Source organism: Zalophus californianus, chromosome 4, assembly GCF_009762305.2.
Source record: "Zalophus californianus isolate mZalCal1 chromosome 4, mZalCal1.pri.v2, whole genome shotgun sequence".
NCBI classification, from domain to species: domain Eukaryota; kingdom Metazoa; phylum Chordata; class Mammalia; order Carnivora; family Otariidae; genus Zalophus; species Zalophus californianus.
Window position 1 is genome coordinate 61,812,833 of NC_045598.1, and position 18,915 is coordinate 61,831,747.

The 18,915-nt window shown below is 41.1% G+C and overlaps 1 protein-coding gene across 5 annotated transcripts in view; it reads left to right on the plus strand.

Moving 5' to 3' along the window:
- TNNI3K (TNNI3 interacting kinase) overlaps nt 1-18,395 on the plus strand; it is a 315,373-nt gene extending 296,978 nt beyond the window's left edge. For 4 of the 5 annotated variants that reach the window (XM_027606927.2, XM_027606935.2, XM_027606944.2 and 1 more), the window contains 2 exons: nt 14,606-14,682; nt 17,880-18,395. In XM_027606927.2, the coding sequence (XP_027462728.2) occupies nt 14,606-14,682; nt 17,880-17,956 (154 nt within the window). In that variant the 3' untranslated portion in view covers nt 17,957-18,395. Of the gene's footprint in view, nt 1-1,026; nt 1,084-14,605; nt 14,683-17,879 lie in introns of all 5 variants that reach the window. The other variant, XR_003522330.2, reaches the window with a different exon arrangement.
- Nucleotides 18,396-18,915: the final 520 nt, after the last annotated feature.

The following is an 18,915-nucleotide window of genomic DNA, read 5'->3' on the forward strand; positions in this document are numbered from 1 at the left end:
ATTTAAAAAACAGCATGAAAAAGAGGAAATCTGACTTTCCCCCACATATTCCAAAAAATGTAAAGCAGTTGTTTTCTAAGTCTTTAAAGTGTGTGTGTGTGTGTGTGTGTGTGTTGTGTGTGTGTGCACATGCACGACCCCAGTAGGTAAGGAAGCAATCCCAGCATAACATTCATTTTCTACCTGGAATATTATGGAATCAAATCTGGATTAAAATTGGTGGTTTTTTTCAGGTTCAGAATCTGTTGTCTTTTTACCTTAGCCCCTGATGTTAGTGGAAACTTTGTGTATTTGCCTGTAGAGGGAATTCAGGATGAGACTGTGAATACCTAAAACTCAGCTTTGCATGATCCAAAGCATCAATAGGCTCACCACCGGAAAGCCAAATTTCTAAGACCAAGCCCAATAGTCCACTGGAAATTGAAAAACCCAAATTACTAATGAGAGGGGAAGAACCCACGTACTCACTTCACTCCAGCAGATCAGAGGACTGCCCGTCCTGCAGGAACACTGAAGTAGAACAACAGTGGGCTCAACGTGTGTGTCCTGATTAGTCTTCTCCCTTTACCGGCCCAGTCACTCACCTCAGGCCAAGTACCTGACCTTTCTGCTCTTTAGTTTCTTCACAAAAATAATGACGATGATAATAATAATAATATCCATCCCTCATGGTTGCTGGGAAGGTTAAATGAGATTTTAAACATATATGTGAAATAGATGTTCTAACACTTAAGATTTTAAAAAGTGTTTTTTAGAAACATTATCCTACTTGATACTTCTGTGAAACATCTGGCTTTGTAAAGTCATGTATCATAGAATTCTGAGTGTGATGTTCGTGTTCTGCTGTTCTCTAGGTCATATATCTAAGAGAATGAGGCAATTCTCATAAGCCACGGTTCCAAAGGCATAGGTGAATGTGGAGTTCCTGCTTTCACTAGAGAAGTGCTTTTGCAAAACTTTGGCATTTGGCCACAGCCCAGTTGTGGCCAGCCACACAGTTGAGTAATTTCTTTTTTTTTTCTGCAGTGTCCACAAAATCTCCAGTGAATGAGTCTTCTATGTGAAAAGTCTTTAAAGCACACGGTAACTATGTGATAATTAATACCAGATAGTATTTGGAAGCATTCAGAAGAGCCTATTGGGTATTTTAATAGCCCAATGTCTGCCCCATTCAGCTGGTTATGGATATCTGCAGAGGGGATGCCTCTGTGGGCCTGCCTAGAATAGAGGGGTTTGGCCCTTCCAGGAGCGGGGTGCAGGCTCTCTATATGGACGCCAGGGCTGCTGCCTAGTCCTATTGGCTGTGGCCAGACGTGAGGTAGGGCCAACTGATGGTTGTCTGCAGGGCCTCCACAAGCCCTTTCCTATTTAAAAACGGTACAAAAAAATGCATCAGCAAAAAACCACGTAAATGTCCCCAGAAAGAAACTCATAAACAATTTTCCATTTTTCTCACTTCTGAGGGCTGTGGACATTCATTCATTCATTTAGCAAATATTTATTCAGAGCTTACACTTCTAGGTTCTGCAATACAGCAACAGATAAAACAAACAAAATAATCCCTTCCCTCATGGAGCTTTTATTCTAGTGGGGGAGGAAAATGACAGACTTTTGTTTTTAAAGAAAATTATGCAGTATACTAAAGCAGGGATGAGGGATAAGGAGTGCAGAAAGATGTGTGGTTTGCAATTTTCAACAGAAAGATTGGGGACGACCTCACCCAGAAGACAACATGTGAGCAAAGATGTGAACAGAGTGAATTCAAAATCCATAGGCCTCTAGGGAAGAGTATTCCAGATTGTGGGAACAGTAACTGCAAATTCCCTGAGGTGAGATCATGTCTGCGAATTCAGGGAATTCCATCAAATTCATTTATTAAATCTGTGTTGAGAGCAAACTCCATGCCAGGCCTCAGCTGCAGGGGCCACAGAGGTAAAAGAACATGGCTCCTGCTCTGAAGGCGGGTGCAGTCGGGAGTGCCCCATATCAAGGCTTAATAAATACCAACCTAAAACCAACCATGGAGCTCCAGCTCTGCAGCCAACCCCAGAACACTTCTTACAGAACCACAGTCGTGTTCCTGCCAAAACAGAAGGCAGGAGCAGTGGTGCGCTCAGCGGGAAATATCAAACCCTGGGTTGCCTCAGGATTCAAAGAAGCTTCGCAGCACATCACACCAGAGTAGGGTAAGAGCCCCCACATTACTGGCAGGAGAAGAACTTTTCCATAAGAACAAGGCACCCTAGCAACATAATACCATTTTATTATTCAGGGTCTGACAGCAAAGAATACACAGAGGAGGCAGGGAAAGCTTTGGTGTTGTATGAGGAGACAAAAGGTCCCAGAGGTTTAGCATACATTCACTTAAAACAAAACAAAACAAACAAACAAAAAAAACATCGCTTGTAATTTTGTAACCTCCTTAGGGTGTTTCAGATGGTTTGTGAAGATCAATGTTCTACATGTTCAAAGAGTTTAGGGAGTTTTCAAATCTTTCCATTCAGACTGGCCTGTCATAAAGAACAAAGGAATATGGAGTTTCTTGCAGGGATCTGAATCCACACAACAGAGCCTGGAGATGTTCAATCAACAGAGATGGCCTTTGAACTTTCCTCAGTCCAAAAGGGGAAACGAATATATTACTCTGTAGGCACCTATCAACTTGCCGCCTTTATCTTCTGTCACTAAAATTGGTTTTGTAATTTTTACTTCTGTAGCCACGCAGGGGCCACTATTATAAAATAGTGGTTAAAAGCTTGGGCTCAGATGGGCCTGAGTTCAAATTCAAGTTCGACTACTTATAAGCTGTGTGACCTGAGGCAAGTTAGTTGAGCTTTCTAAGTCTCAAGTGTCTTTTCTACAGGATGAAAATAAGACTATCGCCTCCTTCAGAATGTCGCAGTGAGCGTTAAGCAAGAATGCGATTTGTACAAGTCTGATATATGGTAAACATGGAACAAATGTACACTATATTTCTTTTCTGTTTTCCCATTAGCTCATGTATTTTAGTCTTTATTATTCCTCTTCTAAGAGGAGCTACTAAAATGAAAGAGGAGTGGAGATCCTACTTTCATTGAGATTGCATTGTTTGGCCCAAAGGGGGAAGACAGCTTAGAGAAGCACCACATATAGGGCTTATCTATTGCTCCAAAGGAGAGGTTGATAAACTGTGCCCCACGGGCCAAATCTAACTCTCTGCCTGTTTTTGTAAAGTTTTTGTGAACACGGCCACATTCATTTGTTTACATATTGTCTATATCTGCTTTTGTGCTACAATAGCAGAGTTGAATAGTTGCAACAGGGACCCTATGGTCTGCAAATTCTAAAATATTTACTATCTGCCCCTTTACAGGAAACATTTTCTGACCGCTGTTCTAGAAACTTAAAAAATCCAATTTTTTCAAGTCACATAGCTCTGAAACTGCATACGTCGGAAACTCATCTCCCCAGTGGAAAAATAATAAGGCTGCCTTCAAGAAGTCTACACATTTTCTTCAACTGGCCAATGCCAGGTGCTATGTGAGGCCCCCAGGGACAGAGATTCATAAGGCAGCATCCCTCCTGATAAAGAATCCACAGCGCACTTGTTGATCAGATGAATATGCACAAGAGGCAAGTTCTCCGGATGGTGAGAACAAATGTCTCGGGCAGCACTGAGGCCACTGTGGTTCCTGCTTCCTTTCCATACGGCCATCACCTTTATCCCAGAAGCCAAGTTTGAAGAGAGACTCTTTGTGGTGTCCCATTGCACTTTCATGTCCGTAAGACTGTACTGAAAACCACTGAATGGTTGAGGATACCCTAACAAAGAACCATTCGCGTATTTCTCTGGCAATGATGTGGAGGGTGGAATAGGCTAGACAGGAAACAGGAATAGGGAGCCTTTGGCAGAGGTCACTGTTCCAGTAACAGGGGAATGCAGGCTGTTCTTGGGCAATGGCTAAAGAAATGGAAGGAGGCTGGCCAATGAATCAGAGGTTAAATAAAGATAAGCACGAGTCAAGTTGCAAGGGAGGAATCACTATTCATTCATTTAATAGATATTTATTGGATGCCTAGTTCATGACAATTAGTTTAAGGCACTGGGACTCGAGACACAGTAGTACATGAGACAAACAAGTCCCTGCTGTCATGAAACTTACATTCTAGTCAGAGGAGGCAAGCCATCTTAATATGGGCTCCTCCAAAAAACAGACCATGAGACAAGGATTCGAGTGAAAATTATTTTTCTGGGATATGATCTCAAGCACAGTGAAGGAAAGAAAAGTAAATAAAGGGGTATGTTAATGAGTAAGCCACTATTGTGAGCAACTAAGTCTTAATTTCATGTTGTATCCTCTGAGGGTATAGACCATGTCTCAGAATTTTCCCAACAAGGAGCAAGGATGCTGGAATATTTATCCACCAACTCTTGTTCCTCACTGATGGAGGCTCATTTGGGTGGGTGGGAAGGAGAATTAGCTATCCACCTCTCCCCTCCCTTTAAGGACAGACACAGGAAAACTTGAGCATGTATAGAAAATTCTAAAGGTGACTTCCCAAGTAGATCGAGGCAGAGTATTATATCTGGCTACACAGGTGACAAACAATGAACAAATACCCAAGAAAATGAGATGGTGGCAAGTATTATGCAGGCAGTTAGAACAGGCTGATGGGATAAAGAGTGACTGGAAGGCTAGTTTAGATGGGGTGGTTAGAATGATGAAAACAAGGAGGGGCCTGGGAAGCAGCATTCAGCAGGGCAAAAAAAGGAAGTGCAGAGTTCATAAGACAGGAAAAAGAGGAGAAATAGAAGGCCTCTGTTGTGGACACAGGATAGGAGGCAGGGGAGAGTGTTACGGGCTGAAGTCCCCCGGTAGGTAGAGGCCAAACCACAAAAGCTTCATCAGCCAGAACAGGGCATTAGAATGTCATCTGAATGTTTTGGGCAGTCACTGAGGGATTTTGAGCAGGAACATGATATGATCTGATTAACATTTTTAAAAGTTCATCCTGGTTACTCCTCTTCCCTTCCCCTTTCTTCCTAAATGGTTTAGTCCAAAAGCCATCAGTCAGGGCTGAGCAAGGTTGACTTCTCCACCTTGTGTGGATGTGGAACAGGTTGTCTGAATCCAAGTAGGGTACAGAGAATGTCCATGTGGATGGTGAGAGTGGTGGGTGGCAGCTGCCTGGCCTGAGGTGTCAGAGCGAGAGTGGGAGGAAGGAAGGTTTTCCGTGAGGGTTAGGGGGCTACCCAGTCAAGATGCTAGAGCCCAGGTATGGTAAGGAAGGCATCCATATGGGATAGAAACCTGGTATGGGAAGTCAGAGTCCAAGCTTGGGAAGGAGGACATCCGTGAGAGGGGTCAGTGAAGCAGTGACCCCACGTGACGTGTCAGAGCCCATGCACAGGGGAAGGATGTTCATGCAGGGAGATGGTGGCCACAGTGGTTCAATGCAGATTGAGCAGGGTGTCAGTTACGGGAAGGTGCCTGGTGTGGGGAAGGTGGAGCATGAGGGTGGTGCAGAGAGTATAAGTGTAGGCAGCCCTGTGCTAGTGACTGGAACCCACACAGGGTGAGGAGAGCATCACATGGGGCACAGCTCAGTGCTGAGTGCTGGGGCCCAAGGTAGGTGAGGAGGCACTCGCTTGAGGCAGACAGGTGGGAAATAGCCCAAAGTAGGGTGTCCGAACACAAGAGGGTGAGGGAAGCAGCCACATGGAAACAACAGTGGAGCCCACGTGGGGTAAAGGAAGACGTCCACACGTGTGTTGAGGGATGGGGGTGTGACAGCACCGAGATTTGTACATTTGGGAGCAATGATCAAACAAGTAAATATATTAAGGATAATGGGAACCAGGTTTCTCACTGTCGGAGAAGGGCATTACAAACATGGAAAGGGAGAAAACTAGAATGGACCCTGTGATGTTAGATTAGCCTGGAGATAAAGGTATGAATGTATGATTTGAGGGTGGTGGGAGAGGTCTAAATGTATTTACCCATGGATGTATATACATGCATGTTCTTCACCTCTACCTGCTCAGTGAGAGGGTCTGGGAGCAGCAACACTTCAACAAGAAACACACCAAGCACCTAAATCTTGATTTCTTACTACTGTTCTTCACAAAAAGGAAGCAGTGTACTTCGGAGAAATGGCAGATTTCAAGGCTGGGACAAGGAATGCACAAAATAGGCCTGGAAGGTCTGGTGCCAGAAAGTAAAGAGATACTCAAAGATGAGTATATATCAAAGGGACAGCTTAAAGGGGCTCCTGCTTGCCAACTCTAAGATAATTTAAGCATCAAAATAATGACAGTAACGTTATAATCCATTGAATAAAATAAGAACTTTAAATCCATATAGATATAAATAAATGAAGATATTGAAATTTGGTTGAGATATGGAATATTTATATAGTCTCAAAGTAACTCCCCACAAAATACTTATTCATTATAAAAAGAATCATTTTGTAGTAGAGGGTCCTGTCAGACACCACCTTAAATCAACTAATGAAAATTAAGAACACAATAACGAGATAAATGAAAATGTGATGGGATACAATGAAGGGAACACAGCATCGCTTCTGTGATGCTTCTCACCAAAAATATATAAGTTTAATTTAATCATTAGTAAACCTCAAATAAAACCAAATTCAAGGATATTCTGAGAAATAACTGGCTTGTCATTCAAAAATGTTCAGAGTCATGAAACTCAAGTAAAGACTGAAAAACTGTCTCCAATTGAAGGAAATTAAAGAAACAGAACAACTATATGCAGTATGTGATTCCGAATCCCATCCTTTTGCTGTAAAGAACATTACTGAGATAATGGGCAAAACTTGAATGGAGCTTGAGAGTAGATGAAATCAAATTATTGTATTAGGCTATATAGGACAATGTCTTCATTTTAGAAATATACTAAGGTATTTGGGAAATGATAGGCATCAGATTGGCAACTTACTCTCAAATGGTTCAGGATTTAAAAAAAAAAAAAAAACTGTACCATTGCTGCAACCTTCCTTCATTTTGAGATTGTTTCAAAATGAAAAGTTAAAATTTTATATATTCACTTTGGCCATTTGATTTCCTAGGTCTTTGCACATGCCCCAACCTATCCCTAACCCAGAAGTCCCCTACCCTCGAGAACCCCTGCTTGTCCTTCATTTCCTCTGTGAAGGTAGGGTACCCTTTATAGTATGTACTGTGTCCCCAAGCATTGAAGTTTACCTGTACATGTCTACATTTCTATTTACCCCAAAGGGTAGAGTCCATGTCCATCACACTCACACCTGTGTTCCTAGCACTTTGCACTGCACCTGGCGTTGTGCTTGATAATCAACCACGGAAAGAAGGAGAAAGACAAAGTTATAGTTATAAATTTGGAATATTTTCTAGAGCTAACCGAGTTAAGAAAAGCAGATGATTTGTATGCTGCCTGGCTTGTGTTTGAATTACAGCTGTGTGATCCTGGACAAGACTTAGACTCCTTTTCCACACATGTAAAACGGGTTGTTAGACCGAGCAAACGTAGTAAGATTTGTAAGGCATCTAGCAGAGTCCCTGACACTTAGCAGGTAGGCAACAAATTTTTGTTTCCCCTTTCTCCTTAAAAATAGGAATAAAAAATTATCAAAGAAGACTAGAAGTTTAGAACTCCAGGTTATCTCCTGACTTCACGATAGCTTTGTTATATGAACTTGGATAAGTCATTTCACTTCCCAAGGCTTCAACTTCCTTCTTGGTAAAATGGGAGGTGGGAAAATGGAGAGTGAGAGGTGAGCTTTTTTTTTTTCTTTTCCTCCCCTCTCCTCTCCTTTCTTCTCCTCTTCTCTTTTTTCTTTTCTTCTCTTTTCCTCAGCCAAGTTATTTATCCACAATTCTCAGGTCATTAACTCTCAGCACTTCACTTTCTTTTCTTTGGTCTTTTATTTGGGTATAACTTACATATGCTTGGTTCTTTTATGTCCATCACAGTCCCAAGATCTCCTAGTTCTAAAGTTTAAAATACATTCCCTTTTTTGGATGATGATACAGAAGGTGAAGGATAAGAGAGATTTTTGCTGTATTTATTTATTTTTTATTTTTATTTATTTTTTTTTGTTTTTGCTGTATTTAAAGGACGGTCCTCAGTTTTAGCAGTCAAGGCATGCAAAGTCTCCCTCCTACTGGACTGCACAATTCCTCATTTATACCTGCTGAAAGTATAGGTAAATTGAGAGGCGGTGGTATTGTTAGGTTACTGTTGAGCGCATTAAAAATTTATGAACCATCAAGGAACTAGCACACAGTTTCAATTCTTGCTGCATTTTTCCTTATTCATAATTATTTTCCTAATTGCTTTTTCCCTTAAAAATGGGGGAGCCGAGACCTTGGATATTTGCCTAATGGCTCAAACAGAGCCATGACCCATTGCCAAGTCTTTCAGGCCTTTTATAGCCTGGGGATATTTGCCATTGAAAGAAAGCCGATGGGTTTGATTTTCCTGAAAGAGATATTTTGCACTGACCTCTGGCCCCATTAAATACTTTGGCCATTGCCCATTCACTGTAATGGGAGCAATAAATTTGTTTTAATTTAGGATGTCATCAAGTAGGGGATATTGACAAAGACAAAACAATGTTCTGAAAACAGCCAGGATGAAATCATGAATAAATAAATATGTTGAACTTAGCTGAAAAATTAACAAATGCTTATTCATAAGAGTCTGACTGGACTATTTCAAAGTTAGGCCAAAGGTGATCCCATTTCTAATAGAAATGTCGTCTTTCTCTTTTGGCCAGAGAAAAGGTGGGCTGCATAGACATTGCAAAGCATAGAAAGGCATTTATCCTTTGTGACAGATCTGTTTTAAATAGATCTATTTGTTTTCGGCTAAATGCCAAAAGGAACAAGCCAGATGACTCTAGTAGCCTTTTCTGTGGCAAAGCATTTATTTTCCTTTCTAAACACCTTTATTAGGGAATCACAGCAGGCTGTTTCTCTGCCTTTTCTTTCTATTAGTCCCTTAGATTAGTGTCAAAGAACTGAAATTCTGGTTAGATGTTACCTGTATGTGATTCATTTTGAGTGAAAGAAATGACTTTTAACTCAGATACATTCCTCTTGAGGAAGGGGATAAAGGTGCATATGCCATTGATCCCCTTGCAATTATTCTTTCATAAGTAACATCATTCTGACAGATGGCCAGAAAAAATCCTAACAAACCACAAAGCATATTTGCAAAGCTGTGAGGCCTTGAATGGTGTTGACTTTGCAAAGTCCAAATGACGAAATCTTCTAGGGTTACCGGTAGCCTGAAGGCATCTTTAGCTGCATAAAAACTAATTGGACCAACTTGAAGGCAAGAAAGTTGTGCCTGAAGGCTTTAATCACACGAGTAACCTAATGGTTTTCTGTTCAACATAGCCAGGGCACTGTTTAGGAAGATGAATCCATGCATGCAGCTTAGGAAACCTTGCACAAGATCAGAGGGTTGTGGGGAGGCATAAGCATCTCATTTAGAAAGCTTAGCGTGTATGTCTCAAGTTTTGGCATCCTCGCACATGGACAGGTAAGCCGTTGTTGGATAGGGGAAAGTAAAACTTTTTTAACAGATCTAACCAAGCAGGACATGAGAAAGCTGATTCTGGTTTCTCTATGATGATGAAAGGTATTTCTCTATGAGGAATGTAGTGTTGGTCTTTATATGCAGAGGGTCCAAAACTCTGTAACTCATGACTAATTCAGGGAGCTCCCCAAATGGTAACAGACCAACATGTTTGACATGTGCTGCTATTAAATGTGGTGTGCTTTACAAGAAAGAGCATGGACTGGAAGTCAAGATATTTTGTTCAAGTTCTGGTTCTGCCCCTTGTTAGCTCCATGAGTTACTGCAGATTATTCAAACTTTGAGCCTGGTATAGGATGGAAGTAAAAATAATGCCTTCCCAGATACTTCGTGGGGGTTTTATAAAAATGCTCTAAGCTAATCAGTATAAAAGTATGTGCCAACTACAAAGCCCTCTACAAATCTAAGAAATCATTTATTATATCATTATGGTAGAACTTAATGTTCTACGTCTCTTTGTTCTTATTTAGTTGTTTTAATTTAATTTACTCTTGCTTTCAAGCCATGCAGACTCTATTCATTTGCTATAATTCACCAAATCAAAGTCCCCGGCTCTGCAAAACCCACACTTGGAAGAATGTGATAAAAATGGTTTCTTTTGGACTAGATGCCCACCTGATGTCTTCTCTGGAATGTAATTCAGTCAGAAGCAATTATGGCACTAGCAGAGATTCTGAGAATTCATGAAATCCCACAGCCAAAACCATGATTCATTGCTCCAATACCAAAAGCATTTGGCAGGCTGTAGTTTGGAAGCCACAATGCTGGCTGCTTCTGAGGCTCTAAATGGGGCCATCTGAACTCGTTGTGGCCCTCCCCTGCTCCCACAACTCTGGAGAGAAGACATCAGATTTCCCCAGACTCTCTTTAGACAGTATTTTTCTTACTTCCTCATGGGCCTTGCTTAGCAATATACCTTTCTGGATTAAGAGATGACAGAGTGTTTTGGAGTTTTTCTCCACCTCTCAGGCATTACAACATGAATATTCTACAAATTTATCTTCTATAAAAACTTTTGCAAAGCAGCTCAGGAGTTTTTAGTACCAGCCTTACACAACCTGTCATTCAAATCCTTAATGATGGGTTTATGTGAAAGCGATTTCTCCACACTTTTCCTTTGCTTCATCTTAGATGGCAGTGTGGTTCTTCCTTTGAAATAGACCACAGAAGAGATGGTTCCTTCAGGCAAATATCAGGGTTCAGTGACTACTTGAAATGAAATGTGTATAGACAAAATGCGGCAAACACCACCTCGAGTAGTAACAGTAATGGGTAGCCAGGTATGCTGTGGCATATATGTGGAAATTGGGCATTCGGCCCTGGCCAAATCGCAGACACTTCAGGTAAGGAAGATAAAAATCTTCTGCCTAAGTGGGAAATGTAATCTCACTCTGCCTTTCCAACATACGAAACCAGTTTCACAAAGTCTATATGGTTCATGAATCCCTTCCAAAGAATCATAGAACATAAGAAATGGAGGGACCTGGAATGTCACATCATTTGGATCCCTCTATGGAACCCACAGCCATGAGGTACCCCAGCCATACCTCAAAAATTTCCAGGGATGGGATGGGACAATATCCCCTTCTAGAACAACCCAATCTATTTTGGGACAATTCTAACTTCAGGAAATATGATATTTTCTTTTAACTATTCCCAGTGTCTAAGCCTCAGCTTTTACCCTTTTACCCTACTTGAAGTCTTTATCAGTTCTTCACTTATTTAAGCAGTGACAATTCAATCTAACCACTTGTCATCTGGCACAGATCTCCCCTTCTTACTTCCAAGCAATCAGGAGAAACTCTGTCCAGTATCTGCGGGAATCCAGATGTATGTTCTTGCCTATGAATTTCCTCTCTAAATTTATCCTCAACAAAAAGAAATAAAGCAAATCTAACATGATGTTTCTTTCTTACTGAACCCATGGTAGCTTCTAGTAATCAGTGCTTTTTTTTTTAAGTGTACATAAAAACTCTGTTTTAATATTCCTTTCTGGAGTTTTGCCTAGAATGTACATTAACCCACTAGTTTAGTTTATAGACTCTGCCTTACTCCTGCTCTGAAGAATTGAAGCTATATTTGGGTGTATTCTATCAGCTAGCACTTTCTGCACTTTTCATGGCTCTTCTGTAATCTTACATACGTATTGATTTACTTTTCTTTGGATAATACTTTTTGCTTAATGTGCTTGTCTGAACATTGTTATCTCTGCATTCCTTTCAGCCAACATAGCCTCCTAGTTTAGAATGTTCTTATCTTTGCTCAGGGTGCGTAAGTCCATTCACAGACCACGTGACTGACTATAAACATGCTAGCCTGTGCCTACCAACCATGGTCTGCTTGGCATGCACACACGAAAATACAGATTATGTATTTTGGATTTTAGTATGAACTGGCCTAATTAGCTAACAATCTACTAGGTAGTCCATACCCATAAAGCTTGGATTGAAAAGCAGGAAATATTTTTTGAATTTTAGTTCTGCTCTTCATTTTGGATAAATTATTCATTCCCTGATGCACCTTTGTAAGAGACAATGGCTGATGATTGTGTTTATCTTTACACATACACCACAGAGCTAATTTGAACTATTTAGCCTAAAATGACTGAAGCCTTTTTTAGTACTTAAATAAGATGTATTGATATAATGGCGTAATGTGCAAAAACTAACCTAAAGATTCTGTTGTTCTCTTTAAAGGAGAAAACATCATGATATTCCCATTAAACATATGCATAAAATTACCCATATAATATTCTATATCATTCATATATATGCCATATATATATATGTGTCATATATATATGACATATAGCATCCTCTTAGCATAAGGAAGGCTACCTAGTTGACTAGTAATATCGATACACTGCAAAACTGAGTGCTTTTCTTACCTGTCATTAGTTCACATTTACTTTCATTGAATTTGTGGGGCAGCGGCATCACTGGACATGCCGATTTTCACTGACCACAACTTCAGCAAACACAGCTCCTGTCCTGCTGGCGTGTCTCTTAAACTCCGGGCTTCTGTGAAACTCCCGCTGAAGGCTGGATGCGCATGGGTTGAGGACAACTAGTTCCATTGATCAGGGTCTGGTTTCCTCTGCTTTGTTTGACCTGGGCGTGCTTAGCTTCCATCTGTCTGTCATCCTAGAGCAGTATCCAAAGCCAGCCCATGTAGTATCTCTTGGGCAGGAAGGTTAAGTCCCCTGGCATGAACTGCATTCAGCGACTGAATAAATAAGACAGCTTGGAGAGGGCTTTTATTCATAGGAAAGCAGATAGCCTTTCTGATGATAAAATATTTATTCCCTATTATCTTGTTGTTGCCAAGACTACTATGGACAGCACATTTCTTAAACGGAGCTAGAGTGCTAAAGAGGCTTTAGTAAGTAAATTTTAGGGTATTAGTAGGATACATTTTATTTTGAAAAATATCTCGAATGACATTCTATTGCCCAGAACTGAGTGTGATTTACCACTTAATGTCGATTGAGATAATACCATGTCCCACTTGAAGTCAATACTTTTTCTTTTTTTTTAATCATTGCTTTCCTCTAAGAACTTCACTTTATTTCTTCAGAAAGTGAGGCCAAACATGTGGTCATTTTAAGGCAGCTAAGTAAATTAAGCAGTGTGAATTTATATTAGAGTTTAGAAAAATCTAACTTCTTCAAATGAATATTTTGTAATAACTCTGTTTTACACACTTTAATTATCTTAACTATTTACAAAGTACCAGCTAAGCCTCGTGGGGGATCCAAAGATGTCAGACAGGATCTCTGACCTCCAGGATTATTGTTTAGTGGGGTTCACTACATACAAATACAGATGGTGCTACACCAAGGCAGACTCTGATAAGCACTGTGGTAGAAGTATGAAGTACTAGAGGGGTATGAAATGCTGGGTGGGGTTTCCAAGAAGACTCTGAGAAAATGTTGCCTTTGAGTTGGACCTTGACAATTAATAAAAGTAGGTAACGTTTATTGAGTGCTTCCTAAATGCTAGCACTGTTCAAAGTATTTTAAACTTATTAATTCTTTAGTTCTTGTGATTAACTTTATAAGCCAAGTTTTGTTATAATTCCCATTGTATAGTTGCATAAACTGACATGGACACAAGAGAGACCACAGATATATAATTCACTGACAAATGTGATTCGATATTAGGGTGAAGGTTTCAAAGGCTTCAGGTTTTGAGTCTGAAGAAGTAAAAAGGAAGCAACCCCATTAACCACTATGGTAAAAGAGTAGAAGTTGGAGGAAGTGAAGGATTAATGAGGGCTGGGAAACAGGAAGAAATTCCCATTTGAATAGTGGATAAGCACGCAAGCTTTGGAATCTAAAAGCCTTGGGTTTGAACCATAGATGAGCCAATTATCAAACCTGTGTGACAAGTTACTTAATTGCTCCAGCCTCAGTTGTCTTACGTGTAAAATGACAGAAATGATTTGGTAATGATAAGGATTAAGTGAGATGAGAGAGGTAAATGCTTACTACATCAAGATCATGCAATAAATATTATCGCCATTATCTCTTATAATTACCATTATAACAATAGCAATATAATAATAACAATATCTCTTGGCATGTGGTTTCTTGATATTATTACTAAGATAATAATGTTCTGGTTATTAGTTCCTTTTAAATAAGGCTTACAATGATACTAACTCAGGTTTTAGATTCATCACTCCTTTTTATTACACTTAATCATCAAAACAAACTGGAAATTATTTATGTACTTTTCCCATTTTACAGATAAATCAACTGAGGCTGAGAATGGGTGGCATGCCCTTTGTAGCCTCCCTGGAAGAGCCAGGACTCACACCCAAATCTGACTTACTCCAAATAATTCTGAACTCTTTCCCAACTAGTCACTTGTAGCATTAAAAACACCTTTGTATCACTTTGTCAGTTTTCTGGGATCTATGCCGAGTAAATAAATTATGTTTTATAAAAATGTTATTAGCAAACCACCACCATGGTTTTCATAGTGTGAAATCATGTGTTTCTCGGAATTTTCTAGTGGACAATGTTCCTCTGAAGGCCTGTCTTTGGGGGAGATGACAAGAGGTCTCCAGTTCTCACCCGTTGACAAATATGGTAAGTATATAGATTGTTCAGACTGATTAAGGGACCTGCCCCTAAGAAGGTGATATTTATTTGATGACAAGGGAGAAAAGATTCTGTTTTATATAATACCAAGAAATGGCGGATGCTTTAAAAATACTATATTATAAAAGTAAGAACTTTGATCTTATTAGTCTTATATAACTCAGCATTTACCTTTGAGTTTAATAATGTGTGTGCATAAGTGTGTATTTGTACAAGTATATCAGAGTGTGTGTGTACGTGGAAGAAGATACAACTCTCCTCATGAAAACAATCACCTGCATCTTGTGATATTCCAAACACCTTGTTGCCACCTTACTGAGTTCACTGCCTCTAAGCCCCACATCGCAAGTAGGTCAGGAGGAGAAAAACAAGAGAGGAGTCTCCACAATTACATCATATGCTGGGGGAGCTCTTCCCCTTTAACAAGTACCCAAGGGTAAAACGTAAACCCAGCCATCCCCTCAAAAAGCTAGAGAGGAGGTGAAGGTATCATTGATGGTTTCCATTTTGCACAGGACTACTGTAGAAGGAATTAATAAAGCTCTTTGAAATAGTTAACACAGTTCTGTGCAGCCCCTGGAAGCCAGAGGCTGGGTAATCACCCTTATCATCAGCTGCCATATTAATGTGCGAGGCCTGTAATGTCCTTTTTCCAACCTCTAAGCCTGAGAGGCTCTATATTTAATTGGAATTTTAGCACAATGGGCTCATTTATTCATGGGAACTTTTCTTGACAATATGGAGGACTGAAAAAAATGTACGTCATTTAAAGGGATCAGATTTATTACAAGAACTGGGTTTGGGGAAGAATAAATTGGATGATGCGTTCCCGGTTCTTTGATTTAGATGGCAATAGACCTTGGAAGCCCTCCGCTTCGGGATCCTCACCAATGCACCCCGTTTGCCAAGTTATTATTACCTAAGGCATTAGAAAGCCTTTAAGAAATGAAGGGAAAAAAAGTTTTTCTGGATAGATGCAGCCAAACTACTTGGGAACATTAAAGAAAGGAAACTTTGTGCTCTGACTCCCAGGACGTGTGTAGAATGCAGCCGAGTGCTTGTTATCATCAGCTTTACAACATAATTGGCCAGTCTGGTTACAGGGGAAAATGTGCTCTGTCACATCATCACATTTTTTATAGAGATCATATCGTTTTTTCAAACCTTTACAGATGTGACCACACAACCACAAAACATAGGGCACCCTTTGAAATGTGTGCTTTGACCAGAAGTCTTTCCTTTCATGGTGGAGGAAGCATTTCAAGATGAAGCATTTCATTAACAATCTGTTTCTTAAAGGAATAAGACTTTGAGTAGCATTCCCCAAGATGAAGACAGAAGTGATGCAGAAACGCAGAAGTTGGGTTTTCCCCTGCATGCGTGTACTGGGGTGGAAGAAAACATTAGGGTGTTTGGATGGTGCGAGAGCCCCAACAGACAAAGGAGATAGATTTACTGTCCCCACTTAGGAACATCACCCGGTACAAGAAAGAACTTTTAATTGCCCTCCGTTTTCATCGCATAAGCCAGTTGTGGTAAAACAGCTACGTTAGGACCTGTTTCTTCCTCTCCGCCCCCAAAGAGCAGGGCTAGGGGATGAAGATAAAATTACAGGCATAGCAAGTCTCTCTGTACTTGAGGCCTTTCACCCTAAAGTAACAGAATGTGCGGCTATGGTTCTTTTCCTAAAGCCTATGGTCAAATTTCACATGGGTCCCTCTTCAGCGGAGCGGCCACCCAAGTGCCTGTCGCCCAACTCTGGCAATGATGCATCAGTAAAAATGTGAGCACCCACACCCCGCTGACTCTGCCGCCCATCCCCGTCCCTGAAGGAGAGGCACCTGCACTGAGCGACGAGCACTCCCAGGGACATTTCCCCTGGAGTCCCATGGGGAGAGGGGCAGGCAGGAGCCTCACAGGCCGGTAAAATCGCATGTGGTACAGTAGAAGGTTGATGATAGGAATAAAATGATCACAGGCTTATTAAAACATTTGTCTGTGCCTGGAATGAAGGTGCAGTTTCAGGCTGGATAAGAGGAAATGTAGATTTTATGTAAGTCCACCCAAAATTAGGAATCAGTGATGTGTATGCTGGTCCTGCCTCCCCTCAACTCAGCAACCCCTGACCACACCCTGCTCCTCTCTGAGCCGGGCCAGTACCGCCCCGCCCACGGTCAGCCGCAGCCCTGGGATCTCCACATAAGACAGTGTGTGTGCCGCCTAACAGACTTTGACAGAGACCCTACTTATGAAAATAAATAAACCTATCCAACTGCATATTGCTAGATGCCTTGATGACAATGTAGATGGCTGAGTTGGTTCTGAAAACTCAGCTATCCAAGGGGAGCAGAAGCGGCAATAGCCATTGACAAATGTGCCCATTTTCACCGACTTGATGAACGAATGGCTTCCTTACTTGCAGGGGAGAAGGAACTGCTTACCTGCTCGTGTCCTGTGTTCTCTGGGTCAGTGGCCTGATCCTGAGCCACTAGTTGTGTTCTCTGGACACAGCAGGGGCTATTGCTTCAATGAGCATCAAATACCACTGGTATTTGTACCTGAGCTTTGATGGCCACTTAAAAACCGGGCGCTCAGGGAGGAAAAGCAAAACAAAACCTAACCAGAGGCAACCTGTGATAGAGAGTGGTTCTTTCCTTTTGCTCTATGCTTAGTTCCCCCTTCTTTTTATCACTGCCATTTGCTTAACTCTCATGTTGTCACACACTATCCGGTTGGACGGTCTGATGTATGGTACCAACCTTACGAATTAATGTCCTATTTACAGATGAAGACACCGAGGCTTAAAAATGTTAAGTGGACAAATATCACAGAACCAGTAAGTAGTGGAGCCGGGGTTTAAAGCCAGATTTGCCTGACATAAAAGCCCATACTTCTAGCCATCACAATACACCACCTTCTTGAACTGACCCCTTCTTGACTCCAATCCTGGCCGGCTTGGGTCCCAATCACCATTTGTGTTCCTCCGGTCTCAGCTCTCTGCTTGCATTTTAAATTTTGCCTTTGTTTTACAACTGCCTGCCAGCAGCCTATGCCCAGACTCTGCCCAGGAGCCAGGAGAAGCTGCCTGGCAGCTCTGTGGTGCACTGGGTGAGGCTGGTTAAGAAAAAATTGCAAGATGGACCGCAAGGCAGGTGAGTAACAGCTGAACTTCTATTCTGATGCAGGCTACGTGTCTGATCCTATGAGCCCGATGCATTTTCATTCTTGCCGGAATAATGGCAGCTTTGAGGACAGTGGCTGACAGCATTCCGCGGATACCTAAGGAGAGTTTCCCCCCAAACTGACAGCAGCAGTTCCAACCATGGCAGACTTGCTTCCAATTATAATATTTTACCCTCTAAGGTCTCCTTAAATTGGCTTGTTTATTCTGGTCCTATTTAATTCCCTACCACAAGTTGGGCTTTGGATTTGTGGCTAAGGAATGAAATGCAAAAGAACCAAGACAGAATGTATTTAAAGAACTGGTTTGAATTTTGTAACTGAAAGAACAAATTTATATCGTTACTTGGAGATGGGACCTAAGTCTGCAGTGGGCACTTAACAATTGTTATGTTTTCCTAGACTGAATTATCTAGACTTGTGTTTGAGAACTGTGGGTTTGATTTTTTAGAATATTGTTCATTTTCTTATGTTATAAATTATGTTACCTCTAGTGTCCAGCTCTGTAATTAAAGATTCTTTTTTGGCACACAAAATGGATGCAAGAGTGTATTTCATTCCAACAAGACGTCTTCTGAGTATACCTTCTTTTTTTTTTTAAAGATTTTATTTATTTATTTGAGAGAGAGAATGAGAGAGAGCATGAGAGGGGGTTGGGTCAGAGGGAGAAGCAGACTCCCTGCTGAGCAGGGAGCCTGATGCGGGACTCGATCCCAGGACTCCAGGATCATGACCTGAGCCGAAGGCAGCCGCTTAACCAACTGAGCCACCCAGGCACCCTTGAGTATACCTTCTTTAAGACATATTGGTAATGATCTTCGGATCAAGATGCTTGCAAAATATTGCACTTAGTTATTTAGCCTCCTTTCTACATCATACCAAGTGCTCTGTACTTTGTTTGGGCATCTTGTTGCTGTCAGAACCAAGGTGTCATAGATGCTCTTGGTGTGGGTATGACACTGGCCCACAAATGCAAACCTACTATTTATACCAGAGTCTGGCACAGTGCACTGGAAGGATATCTGAGGTACCAGTCGCCTT